General features: G+C 46.4%; 1 protein-coding gene across 3 annotated transcripts in view; it reads left to right on the top strand.

The window, feature by feature from the left end:
• The window catches only part of LOC119965075 (fibroblast growth factor receptor-like 1), a 192,309-nt gene that overhangs the window by 61,798 nt on the left and 105,682 nt on the right, over nucleotides 1-24,829 (top strand). For all 3 annotated transcript variants that reach the window (XM_038795338.1, XM_038795339.1, XM_038795341.1), the window contains one exon: nucleotides 14,833-15,105. In XM_038795338.1, coding sequence (XP_038651266.1) covers nucleotides 14,833-15,105 — 273 coding nt within the window. The remainder of the gene's footprint in view (nucleotides 1-14,832; nucleotides 15,106-24,829) is intronic.

The following is a 24,829-nucleotide window of genomic DNA, read 5'->3' on the forward strand; positions in this document are numbered from 1 at the left end:
TATCCAACACAGAAGGAGGCCAATTGGCCCATCATGCCCTCACACTTGTAATGTTATCAAAAATTTTCTATGAGTTGCAAGGATAATTTCTTTGAAAGTATAATTGAAGAGAGAGATTTGTGTGTGTAGATATTTGTATTTAAATAAGTTGCCTGTCCTCGTTTGTTTTTATAAATTTAGTGTACCCAATTCATTTTTTTCCAATTAAAGGGCAATTTTTAGCACGTTCAATCCACCTACCCTGCACATCTTTGGGTTGTGGGGGCGAAACCCACGCAAAAACGGGGAGAATGTGCACACTCCACACGGACAGTGGCCCAGAGCCGGGATCGAACCTGGGACCTCGGTGAGGCAACAGGGCTCACCCACTGCGCCACCGTGCTACCCTACCTGTCCTCTTTTAATAGACCTTTGTTATATTGTGAGGCAATTGGTGAGGCAGTGTGGAAACACAATGAGGTTGACTGAACTAAGGCGAACTATGTACACTGGCACCTTGATTTGGATCCACTTGCCCCCTTTTCTGGGATGTCAGATTCTCTCCTCCTCCTCAGATGGTCAACATGTTTTATAGACTCATGGCCCTGTGGCTCTATGACATAGGATACTGGACCAGTCCTTTGAACAAATCTTCCAGGTAACCATTCTGGTCCTCCACCCAGGTTTTGCATGTACATTAAACCATCTGCTTGAAAGTAGCTGTCCTATTCTGGTGGCTTTTCTGTGAGTCTTGCTTGACCTCCATCCTCCCCTACAAATTTGGAAAAATAAATTTGAGCTGGGTACTGTTATAAACAACTCAGCCGGGGTAGCCCCAGTGGCGGTAGGTGGAGTTGAATTGTACGAGAGCAAGAAGTCCGTCAAGTGGAGCAGAAGTGGCTGATTCGCTTGTTTCTTCATTGATGCTTTGGAAGTTTGAACAGCTCTTACGGCCTGCCCATTTTCTGCGGGCTGGTAGGAGGCTATCCTTACATTTCGTATCCCATTGGACTTCATGAGGAGTTGCAATTCTGGTGTGAAGGAGGTACCGTTATCTGAGACAATCCCCTCAGGCAGGCCGTGAATGGCAAAAATGTTTAGCTTGTCCACTGTGGCTGCTGCAGTGGTCAAACGCATAGGCCGGACATCTAGCCACTTTGAGTGGGCATCTATGATGACCAAAAACATCATATCCAAAAAGGGACCCGCAAATTTAATGTGGAGTCTCGTCCACAGACGCCCTGGCCACTCCCAAGAGTGCAAACTTGCTGGAGGCGGAAGTTTGTGTTGAGATTGACAGTGGTCACACCAATTGACCACACTTTCAATGTCCCTGTCGATCCCTGGCCACCATACGTAACTACGGGCCAATACCTCCATTTAGATTGCCCTGGGTGACCACTGTGCAACTCTGCTGCCCCAGTTGACCACTGTGTAATTCTGCCACACCAGGGGTAGTTTGATCATTGACAAAACAATCTAACTGTTCTGAGGTTTTCCAACGACGGCAGTCTTATATGTCTGGCAGTCCCCCGTGCCTTACTCTTTCATCTTCCTGTGTTACCTGCTGGGCGAAGCAGTGTCCAAATTCCTGGGCCGATCCAACACCCCACAACAAGGACACTTTCTTTTTCCAGCATTGATCTAGCGTAGATCTAGCATAGGCCCGAGTCAAGCCCATCCAGCTGGCCCAGCTCCAAGCCCCCTTCTGGAACCTCTTATCTGTCAGCGCTTCAGGCCCACAGAGAATTGTTCAGTTCAAAGTTTCATGGGAGAACTTCAAAGTGTTGCGGAGGTCAGACAGGCGATAAAGAAATAACATTGGCTTCAATTTCTGATTTATAAAATCTGTTAAAAGATTGTGGGTTGGGTAACATAACATTTCACACATAAAGGACTCCTTTATTTATTTCATCTGTACCTTTCACTTCTTTTTATTATTTTCTCACAGTGGTATGCATCTGTGATTACATTTTAAAGCCAGTATGATATCAATGTAGTAGTCCTTCATCAATCCATTATAATCGAGAATTGGAAAGATCTATTCTTTATTCCAGCGAGAGTGGGTCATTTCTGTTACATTCCGTTGATACAGGTTTATGTGTTATAATTTATTGGGAACAGGTGCAGTAACTTCTTCTGTGGGATCTGTGCCCAGTTTGAGCTCCTGAAAATACAGAGTCCGGAAGTTTCCCCCTGATATGTCCCAATATGCATTTCCTGAGGGGGTCACCATGCCTGTTTATAAAGAGCATTCAGAATTGGTAAACATGGGCAGCATGGTGGCACAGTGGTTAGCATTGCTGCCTACGGCACTGAGGACCTGGGTTCGAATCCCAGCCCTGGGTCACTGTCCGTGTGGAGTTTTCACATTCTCCCCGTGTTTGCGTGGGTTTCACCCCCACAACCCAAAGATGTGCAGGGTCGGCAGATTGGCCACGCTAAATTGCCCCTTAATTGGAAAAAATAATTGGGTACTCTAAATTTAATTTAAAAAAAGAAGAATTGGTAGACGCGGAGATGTTGATGGGAGGTTTGTTAAAGGGCCTTGTGGAGACCCACGTTCAACAGCTTTAAACCATTTCTGCAACGCTTTAAAAATAATTACTCCTGCAGCAGATGCATAGAAACGCCACCGCCTGGACGTTCATCTCCAAACCACTCACCACCCTGATTTGGAATTATATCACCATTCCTTCACTGTTGCTGGGTCAAAATCCTGGAACTCCCTCCTTCGCAATGCTGTGGGTGCACCTTCACCACCTGGACTGCAGCGGTTCAAGAAAGCAAATCCTCACCGCCTTCTAAAGGACAATTAGGGATGGGCAATAAATGCTGGCTTAGCCAGCGATGCCCACATTCCGTAAATTAATTTTTAAAAAGCCACAACAGAGTTATTTGGGAACAGAGGCCCAGAACGAGCGTATTTAGCCGGGTGTTTCCTAGCGATCGGAGTGCCAAGAAACCGCACGCTATTGAATGTGATTTTGTTCCCATTTGGATAGATTTGGGGCCTCAGCAGGGAACTCCCCAGCAAGGCCACACTTCGTCCCGCTTTCTGCACAGAAGTGTTCTGCTCGCCGGAATTCCTCAGTTCAGAAGGGGAAAATGGCTTCCTGATCGCTCAACTGCCCCGACATGACCCCTGAGCCCCCCCAAAGCCCCAACTCACCTATAAAGGGGTCCTCAGGCCCACCCCCGCACTCCACTACACCTCAACAGGGCACTCCCGGGCCCGATCACTGCTATAGAAAAAATATCAGCCTGGCACCTTGGAGTGCACCTGCCAGCTGGCTGTGCTACATGGGTACTGAGGCAGTGCCAGGCTGGCAGTGGCACAACACTAGGTTGACATTACCAGATGACCTAGTGCCAGGGTGCCACGCTGCCCTGAGCATAGCCACCTAGGGGCCTCCAGTTCCCTGGGAGACCCCATGATTGCCATTCCATCTATGGGGACCAGAACAGAATGGAATCACACAAGATCTCCAAGACAAATGGGTTTGATCCCAAAGCCTTGGGTAGATCGTGGAAGCGCATATTAGAGTGAGACTAGTTGTCTCACTCTACTGTGCAGATTTTCTAAAAAGTAATTCACCCACAATGGGCGGGATTCACATTGCAACGTCAATCCTGTGAGGCGGGGCGTGCCAGGTAGATCGCGAAAGAAAGATCTCCCAGCATATACTGTGTTGTATGTGCTGTACCCGCTCGCTGCCTTTCGGGCATAAGGCAGCCGGTAGATCACGCCCTTAGTGTGCAGTTTCCAAGATGGGCAGCAATAGCCCATGCATGTGAAGGTCAGGTGCATTTTCAAACACATTCTAATCAGTCGGTCTTTCTTTTTAAAAAAAAAATAAATTTAGAGTACCAGATTATTATTTTTTCCCAATTAAGGGGCAGTTTAACATGGTCAATCCACCTAACCTGCACATCTTTGGGTTGTGGGGGAGAATCTTCAAACTCCACACGAACAGTGACCAAGGGCCGGGATTTAAACCCGGGTCCTCAGCGCTACAGTCCCAGTGCTATCCACAGTGCCATATGTCGCCCCTGGTCTGTACTTCTGAATGAGAAAAGCCAAGACAAGGGAGCCTGAACAGGAGTGCGATTTGGCCGGTAGATGCCAGGAGAAGCCTCCCACAGGCTTCCCGCCAGCCATTACGCCTTGCGAGATCTACCCGGACTTTGCGAGGCTGTGCAATTCTTACAGGGCTCGACAAGATAGATGCAAATAGGATATCTCTGCCAGTTGGGGGTGTCTAGAACCACGGGACAGTCTCAGAATAAGGAGTGGGCCATTTAGGACTGAGATGAGGAAGAATTTAATCAGTCAGAGGGAGGTGAATCTTTGAAATTTTCTACCTAACAGTGCTCAATCATTGAGTTAATTCAAGACCAGATATTGAAGGGATGCAGGGATAGTGCAGGAAAATGGCATTGATCATCAGCTATGATCTAGTTAAATAGCAGAGCACAGAGGGGCTGAATGGCCATCTCCTGCTCCTATTCCCTATGTTTTTATGTTTCTTTCACTCAACGTTTGCCTGTCACTTCTTAGCCCCATCTCTTTCTGACCTTGGCAAAGACTGTCAATAGGTTGAATTGCCTTGCAAGCCTATGCAGAGGTTGCAGGTGTTTGTCCTCCCTGTTCTGTTACTCCCCTTCAATTCTCCATATCCCTTTAAATGATACATACGGGCAATTTTCTGTACCCACCACCAGGATTGCCTACGTGCACCTGTCCAAGTCTGTATTTGAAGTTTTGAATAAGTATGCAAATTAGCTGTACATGAGGAAAAAAAGTGCTCTGAAACTGGTGAGATTAAAATTATGGGCAGGATATACCGACCAACCCGCTGCGGGTTTTTCGGTGGTGAAGAGGGCCCACCAGCAGGATTTCTTCAGCCAGAGAGTGGTAACTCTGTGGAACTCTTTGCCGCAGAAGGCTGTGAATGTCAATTCACTGAGTGTCTTTAAGACAAAGATAGATAGGTTCTTGATTAATAAGGGGATTAGGGGTTATGGGGAGGAGGCAGGAGAATGTGGATGAGAAAATATCAGCCATGATTGAATGGCGGAGCAGACTCGATGGGCCAAGTGGCCTAATTCTGCTCCTATGTCTTATGGTCTTATGGATTCTCCATTTCTGAGACTAGGGGCTGGATTCTCCATTCCTGTGTCTATGTGCTGATGCCAACGGAGGATCCATGGTGTTTCACATCGGAAAAATCGATGGCACACCTGCTACCATTGAGGGGCTAGCACCGGTGCCGCGTGGAACACACTCTATTCCACTGGAAAATGATGCGGGATATGCCGGGTCCGTCATCGACACTCGGGAGGCTGACTAGCTGCAGCCGCATATACACATTACAATCCCCACACACACTTATCCCAGCCAAAAAGATGGCACTGGTTGTGCTGGAGCATGCCCATACAGCTGATGGGTCGGCTGAGGCCAGAGGGCACCTGGGGGACACCTATGTGACCTGTGGCACCAGGTTCAAAGTGAGCTGTTAGCGGTGTACGCAGCTGCATGGTTGCCTTGCTGCCTGCAGCAATGGGGCTCCATGACCGTCCACCCTGACCCCACAGTCCACTTCCTGGCCAGACCCCACTACTCCCCCCCCCCCCCCCCCCCCCCCAGCCCTGGCAGAAGCCCCTGGCACCACTGTCAGTCCACTATAGCCATTTTGGACACTTTCCGTCCCCCCCCCCCCCCCCCCCCTCTCCCTCAGCAGCCACCACGCCGCTTTCACGATTTTTAAAAGCACAAGTGAACCACGCTGTCAGGAACTCGGCCGTAGAATTGCGTTTTGGCGTCAAATTGGCGCCTGCCGCGATTTTGGTGTCAGAAGCTATTCTCCAGTAAATCACATTTCACAATTTTGGCATCAGCTAACGAAGAATCCCACCCGTAGTTCTTTTCTGGACTGCAGACCGTCAGCTAAGGTTCTGTCTGTGATAGTCTTCCTCCAAAGACTTAAGTACGAATTAAATGCTTTTGTAACATTTTCATAGGTTGGTGTGTCCTCATTAACACCTTGTCTGACTAAATTGTCATTTGTGCTGCTTCCAATAGAGTTGAGAAGTGTACTGACTTGCTCTAGCTCAGGCTTCTGTGCTAACCCTGAAGCGGTCCTATTCATGTTGAATCTACAGTGTCGGTTTTTCTAGTGTGCTGCTAAATTGGTCAGAAAGGTCAGGTAGAAACAGGGCTTTTTCCATGGTCATCTGTTACTTTAATTGACTGTTTTGGGATGCCATGAGCAATTTTCTTTTCAACGCCTTGTTGCAGTCATTCCTTTGCTGCTGTATATTCATTGTTTTTTCCTTTCCTGCCATCAACAGTTTCGTTGGGAATCATTGCAAATTGGTTAATTTACCACTGCCACCATGAAATAATATCAAACAGGCCCAGGATGTGTTTGACCAGAAATACCTAGAATTTTCAAATATGTGTTAATTAGTTCCATGATGTAGGGGCAGCACGCTGGCACAGTGGTTAGCACCGGGACTACGGCGCCGAGGACCGGGTTCGAATCCCAGCCCTGGGTCACGATCGGTGTGGAGTTTGCACATTCTCCCAGTGTCAGTGTGGGTTTCACCCCCACAACCCAAAGATGTGCACGTTAGATGGATTGGCCATGCTAAATTGTCCCTTAATTGGGAAAAAAAAAAGATAATTGGGTACTGTAAATATATTAAAAATAATTATTTCCATGGTGTGGAGATACCGGCATTGGACTGGGCTGTCTTACAAAGTCTTGCAAAACCAGGTTAAAGTCCAACAGGTTTGTTTGCAATCACTACCTTTCGGAGCACAGCTCCTTCCTCAGGCGAGTGATTATTTCCAACTATGTAGAGGGGACAGATGAGCACGAGGCTCCTTCCAGTGACATCTCTCTGAGTTCTAAAGGCACGTGACTTGACACCACTGATGATGTACGTTATCTATGAGTAGGATAGCTATTTATAATACAGCTTAAACTTTCTCAGTGGCTCCCACTCCAGCTCCTCTAGACCTCACCAAGGTGTGTCTGAAATTATCTCAACAAGGCAATTGCTGAACGCCTGTCAGGTTTTACCGAGCAGAGCATCAGTGGCTCAATAGGCCGTTAAAATTGCATCGGATTCCAAATTACAACACGAGACCCAAATTACGTGTCCAACAAGTGTCTGAATCATTGTGAAAACAATTTTTCTATAAGTCTTCTATAAGCATATAAATAGTAAAATTGTGGGAAAAGGAGTAGTGGGACCTAAAATGGTATTGACACATGGAGGCAGGGGCCATGGCTGAGGTAAATAGCAACAGATGAGTATATTCTGTCCCTAGAAGGATTCACAATTGATCAGGAGCAAGTGTTGAATAGACTGTCGGTAGTGAAAGTTGATAAGGCACCAGGACCAGATAACATGCATCCAAGGATATAGAAAGAAGTGAGAATGGAAATTGCAGGGATGCTGACCATAATCTTTCAGTCTTCCCAAGACTTGGGGGAGGTGCCAGAGGACTGGAGAATTGAAAACAATACGCCCTTGTTCAAAAAATATTGTAAAGATAGCCCCAGCAATTACTGAAGCCATTTTAACATCAGTAGTGGGAAAGCTTCTCGAAACAATTATTCAGGATGGAATAAGTAACCAAATGGGTTGTTTAGGAAGAGTGGCATGGATTTCATTGTGTTTAATTAACTCTCTGGAGTTTTTTAAGGAGGTAGCAGAAAGAGTTGATGAGAGTAATGCTGGTGATGTGGTGCACATGGACTTTCAGAAGGCATTTGATACAGTGCCACACAACAGACTTGTGAGAAAGGTTATAGCTCATTGAATAAAAGCGGCAGCAGCAATGAGGATACAAAATTGGCTGAAAATTGAAAGCAGAGAGCAATAGTCAATGGATATTTTTCAGGCTGGAGGAAGGTTTGTAATGGTGTTCTCCAGGTGTCAGTATTGGGACCCTTGCTTTTCCTGATACATATTAATGATCTTGGTGTGCAGGGGACAGTTTCAAAGTTTGCAGATAACACAAAACTTGGAAGTATTGTAAACTGTGAAGAGACCTTCGGGGCCTCACGGTAGCATGGTGGTTAGCATCAATGCTTCACAGCTCCAGGGTCCCAGGTTCCATTCCCGGCTGGGTCACTGTCTGTGTGGAGTCTGCACGACCTCCCCGTGTGTGCGTGGGTTTCCTCCGGGTGCTCCGGTTTCCTCCCACAGTCCAAAGATGTGCGGGTTAGGTGGCTCGGCCATGCTAAAATTGCCCGTAGTGTAAGGTTAATGGGGGGATTGTTGGGATACGGGTTACGTGGGTTTAAATAGGGTGATCATTGTTCGGCACAACATCGAGGGCCGAAGGGCCTGTTCTGTGCTGTACTGTTCTAATGTATTCTAAAGAACAGAATAGAACATCAAAAGGACATAGACATGTTGGTGGACTGGACAGATAGGTGGCAGATGAAGTTCAATGCAGAGAATTGTGAGGTGATGCATTTTGGTAGGAAGAACATGGAGAAACATATATTAAAGAAGGGGTAAAATTCTACAAGGGGTGCAGGAGCAGTGGGACCTGGGTGTATATGGTAAGGGGGCGGGAGGGGGTTCAGCGATGATACCTCTTAAAACTGAATAGTTAGCATGCCACTTGAGTAGTTTTACATAAGTTACTTTATTAAGGATTGAGATGAATTAGAGTACTGAGTAATCATTATTAATCATTAAACATATATTTTTAGGACATAGCAGTAATAAGTAATCAAATGGGATTTAGGATAGCTAACTTGACCAAAAGGACATTACTTCTGACATCCTGACTTTGTTAAACAATCCAGGGAGCTGGTTCTGTTATTCTATTTCTCACAAACAGTCAGCACAGGCTGCTGGGATTGTACATAGCTGTCAGAATGAGGATTAGTCATGAGCTGCTTGCAATTCTATTGGGTGAAGCTTAAACACCGCTTGCAATTCTATTGGATAAGTTTAAACGTGGCAGCTTCAGGGATTGGATCGCGTCCAGCTGGGGTAGCCTATTGATTTTTGAACATTGTATAGGTACTGTGTTCTGGTCTTTGTTCGGCAGAACAGGTCTTGGCAGATATCCAGTCTGTTCTCCGTGTACACGTAACAAGCTTGGTTAAATAGCCATCTTGTCCAGGTTGTCGTTGTGTTTGTTCCTCTCTGTACTGAGTTGAGCCACAGGGAATAACCCCACGTGGAAGCTGACTCAATACACAGGTCTTGAAACCGCTCCTACATCAATATGTACATAGATCATTGAAGACGGCAAGACAAGTGGAGGGGGCAGTTCACAAAGCATATAGTATTCTGGGCTTTATTAATAAAGATATAGAGTACAAGAGCAGGAAGGTTATGCTGAACTTATACAAGACACTCGTTAGACCTCAGCTGGAATATTGTGTAAAGTTCTGGGTGCTACGCTATGGGAAGGATATGTTGCAGGAAGTGCAGAAGAGGTTTATAAGAATGGTTTCAAGGATTACAAACTTCAGTTATGAAGATAGATTGGGCCTGTTCTCCTTGGAGAGAAGTAGGCTAAGAGGCGGTCTGATCGAGATGTTCAAAATCATGAGGGGATAGGGAGAAATGCTTCCCGCTCGTAAAAAGATCAGAAATGAGAGAGTACAGATTTAATGTGATTTGCGAAGAAGCAAATGCGATGCAAGAAGAACGATTTTCACATAACGAGTGGCTCAATTCTGGAATGCACTGCCTGGAAGTGTGATGGAGGCAGATTCAATTGAAGCATTCAAGAGGGCCCCAGATGATTACTGGAATTAGATGCAATGTGCAGGGGTATGGGGAAAAGGCAGAGGAATGCCGCAAAGTCATGATGCATTTGGAGAGTCAGTGCAGACATGATGAGCCAAATGGCCGCCTTCTGCGCCGTAAAAATTCTGTGAACAGCATTACGTCAAGAAAGGAACTTCGATTTTGACTCCTGTTCCACTCAACTTCCAACAGTCAGCATTCCCCCCCCCATGCATATAATCTCATTCCCTCCGGCGGTTATCTTTCTCCCTTTGCCTGTCTTCTCTCTTCTTGCTCAAGCTGTACCGGTTTTCTTTCTCTTTCTTTTCTCCCATTTCAATTTGCTCTTTTCCTTTTGCTCCAAACATTTCCCCACTCTCACAGCTTGCATAGACAACAATATAACCTTGGTATCTCACCAACCTCTGCCACAACAAAAGAGACAAAAACAATAGTCAGGGTCAAAGAGATACGATAGTGCAGGTAGATAGCAATTGAGACGAAGGGTTTAATATCAATTTATACTTCTGCGGCACCTTTAATGGTCTTGTGGCGCAATGGGTAGCACTCGTGCCTCTAAGCCAGAAGCCCTGGGTTCAAACCCCTCCCCAGGACTCGATGACCAAAATTCATAACGCAGTCAAACGGGTTAATTATCGATCTGCAAATCTTTCCAACAGCACCAGATGGTAAGTGCGGGAGGGATTCCTCGTCAGCCATGTGACGGAAAGACGAAGTTCACTCTCCATAACTCAAGATTACAACGTGCATGTGCAAAGTGCACATTACCACAGCAACCTAGACTCCCTGAGTAAACAGTGACCGTCCATCGCCAGTAACTTTAACATTATAGCGACACCCCAAATTGCTTCACTGGAGCACCATCAGAGCCTATCAGAGCAGAGATATTAGGACAGGTGACCAAAGCTTGGGGAAAGTGGAAGGAGCGTTTAAAAGGAGAAGGGATGGTGCAGTGATGTGGAGTGGTTGGGGGAGGTATAGACCAAATGGTCACGTGATGATACGGCTACAAAAGTGGGTCACATGACGGGAGCACGGGAGTTCTCCCCGGAGCGCAGGCAAAGTGTAAGACGGCAGTAGCAGCTCAGCTTGTGAACAAAGTCTTGTTTGCTACAAGTCTTTGTTGTCAGTGTTTGGGAACCCAGAACTTCTACAGGAGGGAATTGGCGAACTTGGGACATTGGCAGCTGAAAGCATGGGCGCCAATGCTGGAGCAATGATAATTGGAGATGTTAAGGGGCCATATTTGGAAAAGCACATAGATTTCAGAGGGCTGGAGGGGCTTTAAGACAGAGCTTTTGACTGGCTGCCTGTGTGAGACACAGGGTCCTGAGGAAGGTGAGAGTGTAGCTGGCAGCTTGAGCATGCGTGTCGGCAGTGAGCTCCCAATATTCAGCCTGCAGAGGAATCTGAAAACCAGAGGAATTGAGAGAAATATTATCGTTGGATCAAGATGATGGATGCAAGTGTTATGCCTGGATTGGGAATTCAAAACCCGATGAGGAAAGTGTAAATGATTTGATATATCAGAATTCCATTCTGCGATTATGTAGGAATTATACTTGGATCAGATCTGTAATTATCAGGCACGATTTCAAGAAATAAATAATCGTGAAGAAAGAGCTGGCAGAATCGAGAATTCTAAATTAAATCTTTGTTTTTTTTATTATTTGCTGTTTTACCGATTTTATTTCCTGTATATTTTCTTCTTTCCTTTTCTATTTCTTAAACAGCCCAATTCAAGTTAAGAAGAAGAAAGAAAGCCTTTTGTTTAAGAAGGTGTTTTACTCCCCTCGCTATAGCTCAGTTGGTAGATAAGTTTTCTGCTGTAGCTTTGAGCGTTAAGAGTGCATGGTGGGGGGGGGGGGGGGGGGGGGGGGGGGTCACCAGGCTGGTCAGCCAGCATGTCCCTGCTGTCTGGAACTCCACCTTGAAATTCCTTCACCTTGTCACCTCCTTTTCCTGTTTCCGCAAGCAGCTAAAAAAAAAACACCTTCTCACTGACCCACTGTGCGTTCCGTGCTACTTCACCAGCTGCTTTTCACTTCTGCCCTCAAGCTCAGTGTTCACTGAGCTTCTAGTACAACACTTCTTACAAATGGTCATTCTGGTCTGTGCCAGATTTCCCAATCGACAGTAAAGAATGGCCTCAGCATTCCTGGCTGGGAAGGACAGTGCTGTGGTTGTGGATCGGGGTGGGGGGGGTTGTGGATCGGGGTGGTGGGGGGGGGGGGGGGGGGGGGGGGTGGTGGTGGTGGGTGTGTGTGTGGGGGGGGGGGGGGTTGGAGTGCGTTTAATGTAGTTTGCAAGGCAGATTTCCAAGCCTGACTGCTCTCTGCCAATCCGTTGGAGAGTGAAAGTTCACTAATTTAAAGTGAGGGACATAATTGCCCTCACTTGTGATCAATTGAATTGGACGGGCAGTACGAATGAAAGCACCGTACAGGCAGAGTTGGCGCTGGTTGTGGTGAGGAGGGAAAATGTGAAGTAACATTGTAAGAAAAGCAATCAACTATCAGTGATTTTGGCCTTTTGTCACCAAGTGGTTATTTAAATCTCAATTACCAGCCTGCCCTGCCTCTGCAAAGCAAAGATAACCCATTAACAAACTATGTTCACAAATGATTCATTCATATCCGAAGTGAAAATAAGAAGTTGCTGTTTGGAACAGGCTGGTAATGCAACAGGAAATGATTTGAATAGATGTGATGCTGCAGCGCCATCCAAGATACACACTTGCCAGGTCTCTGGCACAGGAACATTCCAATATAAACGCAGCAAAGGAACCTCCAGGGGTGGAAATTCATAACTGGGAATGCAAAGAACTGGGAACACGACGGAGAAAGAGTATGGGGATCGCCACATCCAAGAAACACAGGCTTGAAGCTGAAATCCATTTCAGTAAAACATCACATGATATTTTCACTTTCCGTTAACCTTTGCCCTGCTGAATAAATAAGGAGTGTGTATGGATGGTTGGCACGGCAAATGCTGTGAGAAGCACTTTATGATCCAGGATAATGTATCACTGTTGTGTACAAAAAAAGTCCTTTTTTAAGAAAGTTTTTTTTAGAAAAGAGAATTGGGTGGGTGGTCATATTCAAGTGTGAATGATGAACTTTCACCTCTAGTAGCTGTGTCTAAATGCAAAGCAGACAGAGTGGGTTGTCTCTAATTGAAACTAGGCCCAGAGGTCTGTTAGAGCTATAAACACTACCAATCCCAGCAGGGAGCTTCACACAGTGAAGTTGGCCTCTAGTATTGTGATCTCTCACTGACCGGTGCTCCCTGCTAGAGTGGGAATGCGTTAGGAGCACAGTTTCTGAAAGACCAGAAACCGCTGTTAAGCGGAAACCCAAAATCTGCAGGCACTGCTCTGTCTCCTCTTCTGCTACCACAGAAATTACAGCCTAGCCATTCAACCCTCACATGCAACCAGATATGCAAATACATTCACATTTAGTTACACACACATGTGCACAAACATATGTGCAATATTCACACCTTCACATACACACACATTCAAGCACACAATCCCATGAACACCCAGACCTGTTCTTAGTCATGCACAAAGCTTTCAGTCTCTCTCCTATTTTGGGACTGGCAGGCAGTCTATAATGTGTGTGTCATGTTATGCAAAAATGCAACCAATGAACACTCAGAATAGTACACAACCAATGGGCAGTCAGGACACTCAGAGGTGGCATCACCACAAGGGGGCATGACATAAACACTATAAAAGGGATGATGCACTCACACCCTGCCTCTTTCCACAGACAGACATCTAGAGAGTTAGACAGGGTTGATCAGCAGCATCACACCGCAGCACGTGGCTTAGAGCAAGCTGGTACAGTTAGACTGAGTTACTACAGTTAGATCAGCAGAGAGTTGAACTCATTTGAGAACTGTGGTAATAGTTCAATAAACACGTTGAACTCATTTCAGAGTCTGGAGCATCCTTTAGTTAAGACTGCATCAAGTAGCAGCCTGTGTTATCCGAAGCAGCATAATACAACAGTGTGCTTTAACATTTATGAGCTATCGGGTCAAACTGTGATTCAATAGAGGGAAGGAAGCACTGTTTGACACTGATTCAGACTGGTTGGTATATGTTTTAGGATAGGGTGATTGATGATGTTACCTGTAACGTTTGATTGCTAATGTCTGGTGTGGAGCTAAGGCTAAACGAGGGCAATTATTCTTTAATTACAGAGGTGTGTAACACATTAGATTAATGTTTTAATGGGGACATGATAAAGTGCTTAAGATATATTGTGGTGGTGGTAGTCTTAGATGCGGACCACACTACGCGCTCATTTCAAGGAATGCTTTCACTGTGTTTGTTCAAGTGCTTGGTGGGATTCCGTTCTGGCACGTGAGCTTGGGAGCTTCCATGTGGAGTGGAGTGTGTGACAGCTGAGTGACTGTCTGAACTATTTGCGAGGAGCAGGCAGAGCTTTGAAACTCACTTCCACAAATGGCAACTGATGCTTGATCTGTTAATTTTAAATCTGAGATCTTGTTGGCCAATGGTATAAGGGATGTAGGACAGAGGCTGGCCAGGGAGTTAGGCCACCGATCAGCATTAAGCTAATTGAATGACGGCGAGGCATTAAATGGCCTCCTCCTGTTCTGTGAGTGAGGAGTCTAGTTGACTTGTTGAGCTGACATGAGTCATTTGGAAGATTTTAAAGAACTTCTTGTTCGGGTGAAGGACGTGATGTTTTGAACTTGGTCTATTTCCTATTATGTCTCAATCCACATTAAATAATCAGTTGGATGAAATGGACCAATCACCTGCATTTAGGCCTTTCAAGATCAGCCTGTACAGCTGACAAGATGTTACTCCAGCCTGATGTATTAAAATATTATGGCAAGACCCCTAGGGCACCATAAACTAACAATAACTAAACTCTAAACATGGCTCAGTACACCAATAGAACACAAATGGAAAATAAATGATAATGTTGCGGTGAATATCAGTGAAGTACTCTTGTATTCTGAGGTATCATTTGTACCATTACTAACTGCTGACTTCTCCTTATTGCCTGTGTCCAGGTCCTCCGAGAATTGCTAAGAAAGTGATGAGCCGGCAGCCGGTGATGCTTGGCCGCACAGTCAGGTTGGCATGTCCAGTGGAAGGCGACCCTCCACCTCTGACCATGTGGATCAAAGATGGACGCACCATCCACAGTGGCTGGACTAGGTTCCGAGTCCTTCAGCATGGTCTTAAGATCAAGGAGGTGGAAGTGGAGGATGCGGGAGTCTACGTCTGCAGAGCAACTAATGGGTTTGGCAGCATCCATCTCAACTATACCCTTATCATCATCAGTAAGTACACCAATGGCCTTTGACTCCATTTTTGGTTCTTTGGAATAGTTTGTTCTTCTTTCCAGTTGTATTGAAATTCGCACACCATGTCGGGTCCTGAAACAACCTCTTACATAACACTTCACTGGTTCTATGAAAGCTGCAAATACTTGTCCTGAAGGGCTTGCAAAAGAAAGAGCTTGCATCTATATAGAATCTTTCTCATCCAGAGGACATTTCAAAGTTTTTCTCAACTGATGAATTACAATTGAAATATAGACAATGTTGTATCTGTTGGTGACCTGTAATGGTTAAAGGTTGGTGGAACGTTTCAGCTTACTAAGTGTCCGCCCTTCCTCTTGTGTAAGCTCCACAATAGCGAGCACTTTTTCCCAATGGACGTTACAAGGTACCCTGTAAGCAGGTCACCAGACCTTCCAATGCAGCTGTGGGAAGGTTTATTACCACAGGGAGACCATGAACAATATCGAAAAGTGGTTCTCAAAAATGTTTAGTTGTTGGACCTCTTTTCAAAGTGATTTGTAATTATCCACACCCGTCCCCCATTGAAATTATAACACCGTTCGGTACTTATAAGGAAGTTCCCGACGGTAGGGGAGTCTAGAACCCCGGGGTGACAGTCTGGTGATACGGGGTAGGCCATTTAGGACAGAGATGAGGAGAACTTTCTTCACCCAGAAAGTAGCTGAGGCCAAAACATTGTATGTTTTCAAGAAGAAGTCAGATATAGCTCTTGAGACGAAAGGGATCAAAAGAAATGAGGGGAAAGCTCGCTATTAAGTTGGATGATCAGCCATGATCTTAATAATGGTGGAGCAAGCTTGAAGGGCCAAATGGCCGCCTCCTGCTCCTATTTTCTATTTTTTCATAATGTAAAAGTGCAGCGTGTAAAGAGACAGTTAATAATTATTTTAAGAAAATTGGTGTTTATTTGCAAATATCAGAGGGATGGGTGTCCCTCTTGTCACCACACGTCGAGAGCAGGAGTATTATGGAAACGGGACGATGGAGCGAGCAGGAACCTAGAGAAAACACAAAGAGAGTATGAGTGCACAGGACAAGCAGGAGCATGGAGAGAGCAGGAGCATGGAGGGCAAGAACCCAGATAGAGAGCAGAATATGGGAGGGAGGGCGGGGACAAGTAGTAGAGAAACAGGGAGAGAGACAGCGCACAGCACATCCACTGCTCACTCACCTAAGCCTTGGAAGTGCCTCGACTGCTTGCCCATGACACCGTCCCCGGATCTCATTGATACAGTGATCCCCAAGGTTCTGGAGAATGCAGTTTGAGAACCGTTGGTATAAATAAAGGACAATGTGAATGACCAAGATAAGTTCAGATGGTTAACTTGGTGTGGTGTCAGGTTATCATGTGCACAAGCAAGTGTTCTAGGGCAGAAATGAAAAGGTATCGCCCCAGCAAGTATCTTTGTAAAACTGAAGCACGTGGTATAGAGTAATGTGAATAGAATAAACAAGAATGTTGTAGTCCTCTTTGACTTCAATTTTGTTCCTATATTCATCTCTCAAAGTATTTTTGTAATATTAGTTTTCTCCTTGCTCTTCATAGGATCATACAGGTATTACAAAAAATATTTTTGTTTCCAGTTCTATTCTGCACTTTCATTTACTAGTTGTAGAGATACTGCAGGTTTTGTACTGGGTGTGGTGTACACCGGAGCGTGATCCGATCCAGAAATGCATCCAACTAGGAATGGTAATATTACCTCCTGAAAGCTGCAAACCAATTTATGTGCATTTCAAGGGGCCTGAAGACAAATTTTCCTGATTAATTGTAAACATCTTTATACTTCAGAATTGATAGGAACATAGATACAGGAGTAGGCCATTAGACACCTTAAGTCTTCCCTATCGTTCCATTAGATGATGCCTTATCCATACTGTTGTATATTTTATATAATTAGGAGCAATGCAGAAATGACTCTAGTTTCTCGGTGTGCAACAGATTTATTTACAAGAGTTTTAAAGTATCTCTGCATTCACAAAACATCTGCACTTGCAGCTCAGCTTCTGGCAGCTTCCTGCGGTGTCTAATCTGCGCTGAACTAATCAAGCACAGTGAGCAGTGATTATTTACCAGACTCTCACAATCAAACACAGATCACCTGAACACTACATGGATCATAATTCTATTTTCTTACCTTTCCTGTAAGTATCTTGTTACACTCACCAAAAAAGATCTCCATCTTGAAAAGTCCAATTGACTCCGGCAGTCGCAGTTTGTTCAGGGAAAGAGTTCAAAATTTCTACTAATCTTTTTGTGGAAAAAAGTGTACCCACCCAAATGGCCGAGCTCTGATTTTAAGATTATGGGCGGGATTCTCTCGGGCCGGGCGGGAGAATACCCGTGACCGGCGCGAATCGTGCCACGCCGCCCTGACGCCGGCATACGATTCTCCGCAGAGCGGAGAATTGGCGCCATTGGCGCCGGCGTCGTTGGCTCAGCGCCGGTCGCAGGCCACTCTACGCAGCCGGCCCACCGATTCTCGGGCCGGGATGGGCCGAGCGGCCGTCGTGGAAATGCCGAGTCGAGTCCCGCCGGCGCCGTCCACACCTCTCAACCGGCGGGAACTCGCAGTTGAAGGGTGGGGTGGTGGCCTGTGGGAGGGAGGGGGGTCCGACTCTGCTGGGGGGTGCCTCTGATATGGCCTGACCTGCGATCGGGACCCACCGATTGGTGGGCCGGCCTCTCTGTCTCCCGGCCTCCTTTCTTCTGCGCCGGCACCTGTACTCCTGCACCATGTTGGGTTGGGGCCGACGCGGACAAGGGAGACGCCGCGCATGCGCGGAGATCACACCGGTGGGACAGCGCACGCGCGCATTCGCGCCGGACCCACTGCACATGCGTGCATCCCCTGGCAGCCATTCCACGGTCAGATCAGCAGCTGGAGCGGCGTGAACTGCTCCAGCGCCGTGCTGGCCCCCTGTAGGAGCCAGAATTGTTGACCCTGGGGCCGTGTTGACGCCGTCGGGAAACGCGACGGTGTTTCCGACGGCGTCAACACTTAGCCTCAGGATCAGAGAATCTCACCCTGTATTTTCTCATTCTTGATTCCATCAGCAGAGGAAATAGTGGCCAAACCTTTCTGGCCTTCCCCACAGGCGGGATTGTCCGGTCCCGCTGACAGTGGCCCTCTGCCACCAGAGGGTGCAAACAATGGGGAAACCTTGACAGTTGCAGGACCAGAGGATCCTGTCATCAGCCAATGGTGGCCCACCTCCACTGCTGCAAAACACCATGAGAGGGCGTTAGAAAATGCCACCCAATTTCTCTGTTATCTATCCTGCCAAATATTTTGTCATTGCGAATATAGATTTTTAGTATTTAAGTTTTGGAGACTTCTACGACAGCAACTTTGGCGCTGGTCCCGGAGCAATTTCGGATCTGTTAATGGGCTAGCACCAGCGCCAGGTGGAACACGATTGATTTCAATGAAAAATGGTGCCCGATTCACCGGGGCCGGGATTGGCACTTGCGAGGCTGACAAGCCCCAGCCGCATACTAGTACTCCACTCTCCACATACGCTCATTCCAGCCAGTAAGATGTCACTGATTGTGCTGGAGCACGCCCATTCCATGTGGCAGGGGTCAGAGGACACCCATATGACCCATGGCACTAAGTTCACAGTAGGAAGTCAGCAGCGTGCGCAGCCGCATGGTTGCCTTGCAGGCTGAGGCAATGGTGTTCCGTGCCTGTTCACCGCGGCCCCATAGCCCACCTCCAGGCCTCCCCCCGCAATCTCCCCCACTCCCTTCAGCCCTGTCAAGAGTCCAATGGCAAATGAGATACAGAGTTAAAGAAAAATCCAAATTGAAAGACACATGAAAAGAAGGTAAGAGAAAACCCCAGTAAGCGAGAAAGAGAGAGAAACAACAGAAATAAGCTATGGACAGGGAGGGAAAGAAAAATGTAGTACTACAAGTGTGAGATAACAGCACATGGGTAGAGAGAGAAAGCACAGATGCACAAGGGAAAGAGGAGGAGAAGGCTATCACAGAGAGTGCGTATATTCTTTTCCAAGCATTCTTTGTCACCCTGTCAACGCACGAGTGAAGACACGCTTGGGAAATATGGAAGCAAGTAGATTTTGCTGCATTGGGCCGCCCCATCTGTTCCACACTGAATTTCATCCATGTACACAGAATAACCTCCCATGAATTTGAGTCACCAACAGCAGTCTGCAGTGGTCAGCAGATTTACATTTGTTGAGGATTGGAGTGAGTTAGTGGATTCAAAATGGGTGCGAGACTGCTGTGCTTGCATGTCTCAAAGAATCAATGGGGCAAGAAGAAGTGAAGAATTTGTTATTTTTCCCCTTCTGGATGAAGGTGGGGTGTGAGGGGGGGGTTGGAGATTTATTCAGACAGAACTATCTGGTTTACAGTATTAAAAAATGGGAAATACTTCAAGCTTTTAATCAGATTTTCAAGTAACAAAACATCTCCTATTTGTGGATTTATCTTCTCCTGTTGGGGATATTTGGCAGTGATTCGCACAACGTTGACTGACAGCCAAGGAAAGGAAATGGGCGACTCGGTCCTCAACCTTTCTAGTTTTAAATTGTCCCCTGAGCCAAATTTAGGGGGAAATAGGCTGAAATTCTCAGCACGTTTCTGGAAAGTGGAACAAGATATTTTTCAAGGACTGCTTGTTGGGTATGCAAGGATCAGAGAAAGTATGCTTGTGTGCTTTTTATTTTTGCTCGGTAACTGTCACCTCTTGGAGTAAAACTGCAATTAAACTTCTTCAGTATTCTGACATTTGCTTAGGTTTTGATGTTTTTAAAATCATTTTCCCCCTCTTTTAAATTATGGCGTTTAGTCTGACGTGTGTGGGCCTTTGCCTTTCAACCAAGGGTTCACAATAGAACCAATTCCCGTCCATTTTGTTTTATATGATGGGCGGGATTCTCCGGTCCCCCCGTGCGGGTTTCTCGGCAGCGCGCTGCTCACGTGCAGCGAGATTCTGTACTCCAACTACTTGTAATGGGATTTCCCAGTGAATCCACCCCACGCTTCTGGGAAACCCATGGGCTGGGATGCGCTGCCAACGGGAACAGGAAATCCCAATGGCCAGAGAATTCCAGCTGATATTTTTCTGCATAATGTGTGTAGAAAATAAAGAGAAAATGTATCCTTAAATGTATAAACCACAATATTTGCGTTATCTGTGGCTCTCTTGGTGGCACTCTTGAGTCATGAGGTTCTGGGTTCAAGTTTCACCTCAGGACTTAAGCGCTAAAATGAAATTTGATGCTAAGCGCTGCACTGAGAGAATTCTGCAATGCTTGGGAGGGGGGGGGGGTGGGGTTGATATTGGAGATAGGGTGCTAAGCCGAGGCCCTGTCTGACCTCTCCGAAGGATGTACAATATCTCACGGCATAATAATGGTGGCACAGTGGTTAGCATTACTGTTTCACAGTGCCAGGGACCTGGGTTCAATTCTGGTCGAGGGTGACTCTCTGTGTGAAGTTTGCGCCTTCTTCCCGTGACTGCGTGGGTTCCCTCCGGGTGCTCCAGTTTCCTCCCACAGTCCAAAGATGTACAGGTTCGGTGGATTCACCATGCTAAAAAATATTGGCCATTAGTGTCCAAAGATGTGCAGGTTTAGGTGGGGATAGGGTGGGGCTCTGGGCCTAGGTGGTCGGCAGACTCGATGGACTGAATGGTCCCCTTCTGCATTGTAGGGATTCTATGATACTATAATTTGAAGAAGAGTAGAGGAGTTAACCCCTCAATGTCCTGACCAACATTTATTCCTCGACCAACGTCTCAAAAACTGATCATCCTATAATTTGCTGTTTGTTGGAGCTTTCCACAGGCAAGCTAGCTGCCATGTTTCCCACATTACAATCGTGCCCAAACTTCAAAAGTACTTCAATGGCTGTAAAGTGCTTTGAGACACCTGGCACTTGTGAATAGTACTTTGTAGCTGTAAGCCTTTTTTTCCCAGAGAGATATGTTTGAAGGTCAGGAATAACGATAAAATGCCTGCAGTCTGGATTTTGATTCAAATCATGAATCAGACTTTTACAACAACAATAATTTTTATTAGTGTCATAAGTAGGTTTACATTAACACTGCAATTAAGTCACTGTGAAAATCCCCTAGTCGCCACACTCTGGCACCTGTTCAGGTACACTGAGGGAGAATTCAGAATGTCCAATTGACCTCACAAGCACATCTTTCGGGACTTGTGGGAGGAAACCGGAACGCCTGAAGGAAACCCACGCAGACACGGGGAGAACATGCACAGACAGTGAACCAAGCTCGGAATCGAACCTGGGTCCCTGACGCTGTGAAGTAGCACAGTGCTAACCACTGTGCTACCATACCGTACAATACCGTAGAACCTGCTCAGATTGCTCCACTACTCAATACCAGATCTGGATCTGAACTTCATTTACTAATGGAATTCCCCAATCTGGGACTAAGTCCCAAGGAGAGGGCTAGGGGACGGGGAATGCTTCCCACTACAAAACTGACAGGAAACCATGCCATATCTTCCACCCCCAACCTCATTAATTATGCATGGAATCATAGAATTTACAATGCAGAAGGAGGCCATTTGGCCCATCAAATCAGCACCAGCCCTTGGAAAGAGCACCCTATGTAAGCCCACTACTCCACCCTATCCCCGTAACCCAGTAACCCCACCTAACATTTTTGGACACTAAGGGCAATTTATCATGGCCAATCCACCTAACCTGCACATTCCTGGACTGTGGGAGGAAACTGGAGCACCCGGAGGAAACTCACTCAGACACGGGGAGAACATGCAGACTCCGCACAGACAGTGACCCAAGGCGGCAATCGAACCTGGGACCCTGGAGCTGTGAAGCAACTGTGCTAACCAATGTGCAGACTCCGCACGGTCCAGGGGTTTAATGGCATATTCCGTGACGGGGTGGGCTACATGGTGCACATCATGCCAGTATATCTGGGAGCCATATTTAAAAGGCACCCAACATCACTGACCTACCATTGATGAACAAAGATGGATCTCCAGGAGTATTCTGAGGCTGGATGGTGGACCTCCTCAATGACACTGAATGTGGAAGATCCACTTGTAGATGCTACCGCAACTCCCTCCCTCCCGCCCTTCCACCCTCCCCAACACACTATTGTGGTGTTCAGGGGTCCATTGTTGCAGACGGCCTGCGTCTCGAATTCCAGAGGCATTTTTCAGTTAAGTCCCGACTTACTCACGCCTAGTTGAGATGTGTTCTGGACCCGTGCGTGTTCCCGCTGGTGTCACAGAGAATCAGGAATGGGGTAAGAATCCGGTCAGGCCTTCATCTCCATCCCATTGGCGGGGTGCAAATCAGTTTCATGGTGGCCATAAGCCACTATGATCCATTATGGTATGCCTGTGGGAAATTCAAGCCGGTGTAAAAACGATTTTTTGGGCTCTTTCTAAATTCTCCTCAAACCCCCTCTCCCCCACCATCGCCATTAAACCCACTGTTGGGGGGCATGGGAGAATTCCACCATTCTGTAATCATTAATACCCACGCCTAACAAAATCTATCCATCTCAGTTGAGAAATGTTCAATTAACTAAGCCTCAGAGAAGCTTTCTGGGGAGGAAGTTTGAGATTTCCACCATTCCTTACATGGACAAGTACTTCCTGATATCATCCCTGAATAGCCAACTCTAATTTTAAGCTTATGCTGCCGCCTTCTGTGTTCCCCACCAGACGATTTTTCCCTCTATCTATCCTGTCAAATCCTTTAATCATCTTGAACATCTCAATTAGATCACCCTTAATCTTCTATGCTCAAAAGAATACATGCCTACTCTATTCAACATGTCCTTATAATTTTGCTCATTTAACCCAGATCATTCTAGGCAATCTGCGCTGCACTCCTTCCAGGGCCAACATATAATTCCCAACATGCAGTGCCCAGAATTGAATACTACTCTAAATGGGGTCAAAGGGCCTAGAGCTTTATATAACTAAAATTGACTGATTTCTGACTCCATAGTGGGTTGCTGCAGACAGAATCTCTCTACACACTTTGTTTTAAAGTATGCAACAGATCACTGTGGCTTTACACTGCCAGGGTCCCAGATTTGATTCCTGGCTGGGTCACTGTCGGTGCGGAGCCTGCACGTTCTCCCCGTGTCTGCATGGGTTTCCTCCGGGTACTCCCGTTTCCTCCCACTAGTCCCGAAAGACATGCTGGTAGTGATTTGGACATTCTGAACTCTCCCTCTGTGTACCCGAACAGGCTCTGGAATGTGGCAACTAGGGGCTTTTCACAGTAACTTCATTGCAATGTAAGCCTACTTGTGACAATAAAGATATTATTATTATTTTATAAATGGTACCTCGTGATGGTAAATCCCCAACTTCCATTATTGAATGGCAAGCATGCGTGCTGCCTGCTGTGACCACATTATACTGCTGGACCAAATGTTATCTTAGCTGCCATAGTCCTCAAGTGAGGAATGGCCATGCCTCCTTAAGCTAAGATCCAAATCCTGTAGAGCACAACAGGGAAGGGGAAAATTCAAGAAGACAGCAATCCTGTTGAAGAGAATTCTGTAGTCCAGCTCTATTCATTGGCTCCAATTTTGGAACCGCATGCCTCCCACCCCCCCCCCCCCCCCCCACCCCCCCACCCCCCCCCCCCCCCCACCAACAAATCCCTCTCACTCCCCACCCCTGCCACTCCTTTCCTTTCGATGCAAGAATTCTGAAGCAGGATGAGCACTGCCAACTGTCAGGTACGTCTTTCAGATGGTAACACGAGTTTAGCCTTCACAGGTTATTCAACTGCGGAAGCCATCACAGCCAGACTTTGCCATGCCCTCATTTTGACAGCCTTAAACATGCACTGGTACAACCAGGAGGCGTAGTAAAGTCTGCACCCCAGGGACAGTAAGTTCAGACTTATTAACATGAACTACTTGCCCAGCTGAGGTTACTAGCTCAGACCAGGGATGAATCTGGACCTTTCTAGTTTAGTTTGAACAGACCAAACATCAGCAATCAATGGAATTGGCAGTTTAATAAGCAGGTATCAACTTTGACCCAGTTAAGTCTGTAAATTCAGTATTAGCAGATTTCTTTAACAGAGAAATGTGTACAGTCCAGTGGTGAAAACAACCAGGTTTCTCGCTGAAATAAATCTCGTCATTCTCCGATGCTTCAGGCTGTGGGTAATAAACAGAAAGTTTGGCATCAATTCTGGTTCAGAAGGAAATATTTGAAGGTCGGGGGCTAAAAAGAAATAAAGGACTGGCGTCTAGATTTGGATAAAGGGTTTCCCCCTTGTGCATGGCTGATGAGAACAGAATGGATAATGGTACATGGGAAAAAACTGATGCTGGATAGGTGGCAGGCAGTGTATAAAATAAGCTGCAGCCAGTGGGTGGCACGGTAGCACAGTGGTTAGCACTGATGCTTCACAGCGCCAGGGCTGGGTTCACTGTCTGTGCGGAGTCTGCACTTTCTCCCTGTGCCTGCGTGGGTTTCCTCCGGGTGCTCCGGTTTCCTCCCAAAAGCCCCGAACGACGTCCTGTTAGGTGAATTGGACATTCTGAATTCTCCCTCTGTGTACCCGAACAGGCGCCAGAATGTGGCGACTAGGGGATTTTCACAGTAACTTCATTGCAGTGTTAATGTAAGCCTACTTGTGACAATAAAGATTTTTTTTTAAAGCATAACCTGTGATGCCAATGTGAGTCCCACA

This window comes from Scyliorhinus canicula, chromosome 4, assembly GCF_902713615.1.
Source record: "Scyliorhinus canicula chromosome 4, sScyCan1.1, whole genome shotgun sequence".
NCBI lineage: Eukaryota > Metazoa > Chordata > Chondrichthyes > Carcharhiniformes > Scyliorhinidae > Scyliorhinus > Scyliorhinus canicula.